A 5,782-nucleotide genomic window follows, 5' to 3' on the forward strand; every position below is an offset into this window, starting at 1 on the left:
CACACACACGCACACACACACCTACACACACACACACACACACAGGGATCAAGCCGTCATCGACTGCTCAGATGATTAATGAGTCTTCATGGACGGATGAGAGCCGACTGAACTGATGAAGACGCTGCGTAAACACACACCACACTCCAATTAATCTGTGTGTGTGTGTGTGGCACAGGGCTTACAGCAAGTTCACACACACACACACACACAAACACATTCCTCTGTATATATATGTGTGTGTGTATGACGAGAGACCCCCCCCCCCCCCCCCCCCCCCAGGCTAACATTTCTCCAGCTTCACTACATGAGCCACGCCTGACTCATGTGTGTATGTGTGTGTGTGTGTGTGTGTGTGTTTGCAGTGCTGGGGGCACACTGTCTGACTGTGGGGGAGTGTGTGTAGGTGTGTGTGTGTGTATACATTTACAGATGGCTTTCTCTGCCTGTGTGTGTGAGTAAGTGTGAGTGGAGAGAGAGTTTGTATGTCTGCCAGCGTGTGTGTGTGTGTAATGTCTGTATAGAAAAGTGTCTGTCTGCTGCATGAGTGTGTGTGTGTGTGTGTGTGTGTGTGGTTAATTATGCTACATCTGGGGGAATGAGAGAGAGTTTGTGTGTGAACTTGAGTGTGAGGGAAATGTGTGTGTGTGTGTGTTTGTGTGTTTGTGTGAGTGATGGAACTATTTGGAATTAGAAGAGATTTTTTTTATTTTTGTGCTCTCTCCCTCTCTCTCTCTCTCTCTCTCTCTCTCTCTCTCACACACACACACACACACACACACACACACTTCCCTACTCTCTTTTTCCCCTGCTCTCCACTTACACCTCACACTTGAATTCTTTCTCTCACACACACAGAATGATCATTCAGTTACATTTACACATATTAATGTATGGTGTGTGTGTGTGTGTGTGTGTGTGTGTGTGTGTGTGTGTGTGTGCGTGTGTCTGTGTGTGTGTCTGACCTCCTGGCTGTCGGGCGGGTGTTTGAAGGTCAGGTTGCGGGGCAGCGAGGCCTCGGCTCTGGTGGCGGTCGTCATGGCGACGTCGTCGCCGTCCGGCCCCGCCTCCCAGGCCGTGTCCTTGACGATGTAGGTGCACTTCTCCTCGAACTCCGCCTCCGTCCAGCGCGTCAGGTCCGCCTCCTCCAGCCGCTGCTCCGCCTCCGCGCCCGCCGCGGCGGCCATCTTGGCTCCGTGCTGCGCGCGGCCCTGCTCCACCGTCTGCGCCCCCTCACTGGTCAACATGGCCGAGCTATGAGAGGTCGCCTGGGAGAGAGAGAGAGAGAGAGAGAGAGAGAGAGAGAGAGAGAGAGAGAGAGAGAGAGAGAGAATTTTAATTTACATTTGCAGACAAAAAAAACAATAATACAGTTTGCAGTCACATAATGAGCCACCAAAGAAAGAAAGAGAGAAAGAAAAAGAGAGAAGAGGGGTGGTAAATAAATGCAAAAAAGATAAAGAAGGAAAGGAAGGGAGATATCTGAGGAAAAAGATAAAAATAAAAGAGGAAAGAAAGGATTAAGAGAGAGATAGAGAGATAATTGTGTGTGGTGACTCAGTTTGGGGGGGGGGTCTGACTAACTCCACTGTCTCTATCTGACACACACACACACACACACACACACACACACACACACACACACACACACACACGCACACTAATCCACAGGGTTGCAAAAAAAAAAAGGCTGACAGGAAACTGTTTGTCGCGTCGAATTATTTACAGAAAACATCTAAATTAGATACAACTTTCATTCATTCATTCATTCATTAGTTAATTTATTAATTAACTAAACTCTAAACTAAGGCACATTTTCTCCAATTAATATCATTTACCACCGAAATTTCCAAAATCACTCATATATTTCATTAGTATTATTATTATCTGATCAATGTGACTAATTATTAGATATAGGGACTGACAAGGTATTATTATTTATTTAATATGAGGACTTATTGGATGTAGAGACTGAGTAGATTAGAATATTTTGTTAATATGACAAATTATGAGCTGTAAGGACTGACTAGATGTTATTAATATACTGTATAATTATTATATATGAACCAAGTCTTCAGCAGCATGTAGGGATCTTACATGTGGAGATATAATATGAATAATTAGTCATCAGACTGTAGATGTGAATATATTTCTGCTGATTTCTGCTTTCCATTATCATGATAAAAAATGAAACAACAAGATCCAGCATGAACTCACATGACACACATGCAGAACAGGACTGGAGACTGGAGGAGAGTGTTAATATATATATGCGTCTCATCTAGTCATATTTTCCTCTCATTTTCCTGCAGTAAATCTCTATATGAAGACTTCAGTTCCATAATGAGATGTGAGCAGTTTAAAACTCTTTCAAAATGACAGAATCAGAGCAGCACAGTCACTTCTGACGGGACGGCTTCGGTCTGCTGACTGACTGAAAACTCTTAAACATTTTACTGATATTGAACAATGAATATCAGGTCATGAATTTCTTTCCCCCAGAATGGATATGAAGCATTTTGGAAATTAACTTTATTTATTTTTTGTGGGATTTTTTTCCTCCCTTCTCTCCTTTCCAAATGAAATGTGCCATACATATTCATCAGTGCTCTCTCTCTCTCTTTCTCTCTCTCTCTCCCTGAATGCATATGAAGCATTTTGTAAATTAACTTTATGTATTTTTGTGGCAGTTTCTTCCTTCTATACCAGAGTCTGTCCATCCTCCGTCTGTCTGTCTATCCTTCCTTTCTCTCCTTTATATATCATAAGGGAGATAAAGTGCAATACACACTTTATTACACAGATCATGAGATATTAACTCTGCTCAGCTGTCGTTAAATCTTACAATTTCTCTCCAAATCTAAAAATCTGTCTCCATCTCTTTCTGTTGCCTTTTCCCTCCTGTGTCTCACTTCCCTTCTCTCTCTCTCTCTCTCTCTCTCTCTCTCTCTCCCTGGGGTTGAAGCCGGAGGGGAAGACAGAGGAAGGAAATGCTGTCTGTGTCTGAATGGAGCTAAAATTGGAAGCAGAGTGGCACTGCAGCGGAACCGGCAAATCATCCCAACTCTGCGTGTGTGTGTGTGTGTGTGCGTGTGTGTGTGTGTGTGTGCGTGGGACGGTGGGGAAGGGAGCGCCAAAACTTTTCCATTTGGGGGGCCACAGCAGCACAAACAAAACTTCAAACGCGATCCCACCCAAGACCATAACACACACACACACACACACACACACACACACACACACACACACACACACAGTGATATCCACACAGGGACAAACACGCTGCCTGGTCCCACGCAGCCCAGCGGAAGCAGCAGATCTTAGGTGACCACACTCCGCTCTGTGAATTCTTCTGCCGCCGCAATAAAGAAAATTAATTCACTTCCAACTGGATCGGGTCACAACAAGCTGCCTCTCTTCCAGGACCGGGACAAAAAAACACACAGTCACTTTTCTGACGAGGCCGGATTTTGAAAACTGTTTTCACATGACGATCCCTGTCAAAACACCACAAACACGCAAAGCAAAAGCCTAAATGATGAGCTTGTTTTCAGCTGCAACAAGCCTCATCAGTTCTTCACATTAACAACAATTTGGTTTTGCTCTTAAAAATCAGAAAATGTATTTACTTGTTTAAAACCTGCAACAAAATGCTCTGAAGGAAATTCAAAAATCACACAAATCTGAGTCATTTAGACAAATTGTTGCCTGATGTTGTTTTTCTTTCTCATCCTGCCGGAGTAAAGAAGCCCCAAAGTCATCATTAAGAAAACTTTCAAATCCTGCAAAGCCTCAAAAATATCAATTCACGCCTTATCTGCATTGTAAAACTGCTGAAATGAATAACAAGAAACATCAACTCTTCTCCCTGCAGCAGCAGCTTCTCCCTCTGAGGAGCAGAGCAGCAAAACAACATTTCTCTGGGTTTTGCCATTTAAATTCAGCACATTGAAAAACGTCGCTCGTATGAAAATGTTTCCCAATATTTCAGCCTCGGCTCTTTGCATAACAGCTGCAACTTCTAAAACTAATATTGAAACCAAGAACCAAGAAAGCAGTTCAGTTCACCTCTCACACGCTCAGCTCAGGCAGAGTCCCGCAACGGACTGAAAACACACATGAAGACTCGACACTTTCACATGAGTTCAGTGAAGAAACAGGTCTGTGAAACACTCTCTCACACACTCTGCCTTTTCAATCTGAATCCAAGTGGAGAAAAATCCAATCCTCTGTGGTTTTGCTCTGTTGCAATCACATTTCACTGACAAAACCTCCCAATCCTCAGATCCATGTTTGTCTGTGAGCCCGACTCTCTTCGTTAAACAACAAATCTGAACTTCTTCGAGACAGAAAAAAACTCTTAAATCCACAACTGAGGTACTGAGCAAAGTCAGAAAAATGGGGAAAACGTCACAGCAGCCAGTTGAAAGAATCTAATATAATCTAAAAAAAAGTGGGGAAAACATCACAGCAAGTCATCAAGCAGCAGTTTTTAATAAAAATCCCTTCAAATTCCAAGTCAAAAACAAGCATCAAACAGCCAGAAATCTGACGAGAAGCTCCTAAAAGTCAAGAAATTTTGATTTTGGATTCAAGAAGAAGAAAGAAAATTTTGATTTTTAAAAGCTTTTCTGTCTTTTCTGTATGAACTCAGACAGTAAAGGTGTGCAACAGCAGCAAATTGAATAAAATCTCTAACTTCCAAGTCAAAAACAAGCATCAAACAGACAAAAAGCGGATTAAAGAAACTCTGAAAAGTGAGTAAATGTGGATTAAAGAGTCTCAAATCTTCAACTGATTTTTGACGACATTTCTTTCGGTTCAGTCTGAATCCAGACAGTCAGAGCGTGCAACAGCAGCAATTTTAATCAAATCTCTAAATTCCAAGTCAGAATAAATAAAGCACCAAACAGACAAAAGTTCAGAAATTTGAATTGAAGAGTCTCAAAGTTGATTTTTACCAAAGTTTCTGTCTGTTCTGTATGAATCCAGACAGTAACAGTACGCAAAAGCAACAATCTTAATCAAATCTGTAACTTCCAAGTCAAAAACAAGCATCAAACAGACTAAAGGCTGCTTTAAGAAACTCTTAAAAGTTAAGAAATGTGGAATTAAGAGTCTCAAAGTGTTAAAAGTTTATTTTTAACAGAATTTCTGTCCAGACAGTAAAAACCGCAGCAATTTTAACCAAATCTCCAAATTCCCAGTCAAAAAACAAGCACCAAAACAGACAAAAGAGGCATTTAAGGAACTCTTAAAAGTTCAGAAATTTGGATTCAAGAGTGTTAAAAGTAGATTTTGAAACTCTTCCTGTGTGTTCTGACAGGAGGAGTGTGTGAGCGTCTGTACTCACCGAGTAACTTTCGTCCCATCCACACATAGGGACGACCGGTCAGAGCCTGCCTGAGTGTGTGTGTGTGTGTGTGAGAGAGAGAGCGAGTGTGTGTGTGTGTGTGTGTAGGACAGGTGCAGTTGTCCCTCTCCCCCTCCGTCCGTCCTGCTGCGAGCGCTGCTACTCCACACTGCAGTCTGTGTGTGTGTGTGTGTGTGTGTGACAGAGTGTGTGTGATCCGCTCAGTGCCTTGTGTTCGAGTGCCTGACTGAATCAACATCTCTCTCACTATGTTGGGGGGCCGGCTCTCAGGCCCCGCCCCCCGCTCCTCCCCCTGCTCCTCCTGGCACCGCCCCCCCCTCCCTCCCTCCCTCCCTCCCTCTCTCCTCATGACACACACACACACACTCACACACGCACACACACACACACACCGACTTTCATGCAGAG

At 43.2% G+C, this 5,782-nt stretch overlaps 1 protein-coding gene across 1 annotated transcript in view; it reads right to left on the reverse strand.

The window, feature by feature from the left end:
* Window positions 1-5,578, reverse strand: part of prdm1a (PR domain containing 1a, with ZNF domain) — a 19,490-nt gene extending 13,912 nt beyond the window's left edge. Inside the window, exons 1-2 of the mRNA XM_071913959.2 lie at window positions 5,354-5,578; window positions 966-1,268 (exon numbers count right to left, since the gene is read on the reverse strand). Of these exons, the coding sequence (XP_071770060.2) occupies window positions 966-1,268; window positions 5,354-5,380 (330 nt within the window). The 5' untranslated portion in view covers window positions 5,381-5,578. The remainder of the gene's footprint in view (window positions 1-965; window positions 1,269-5,353) is intronic.
* Between the last annotated feature and the right edge of the window lie 204 nt (window positions 5,579-5,782).

Source organism: Centroberyx gerrardi, chromosome 12, assembly GCF_048128805.1.
Source record: "Centroberyx gerrardi isolate f3 chromosome 12, fCenGer3.hap1.cur.20231027, whole genome shotgun sequence".
Classification (NCBI taxonomy): domain Eukaryota; kingdom Metazoa; phylum Chordata; class Actinopteri; order Beryciformes; family Berycidae; genus Centroberyx; species Centroberyx gerrardi.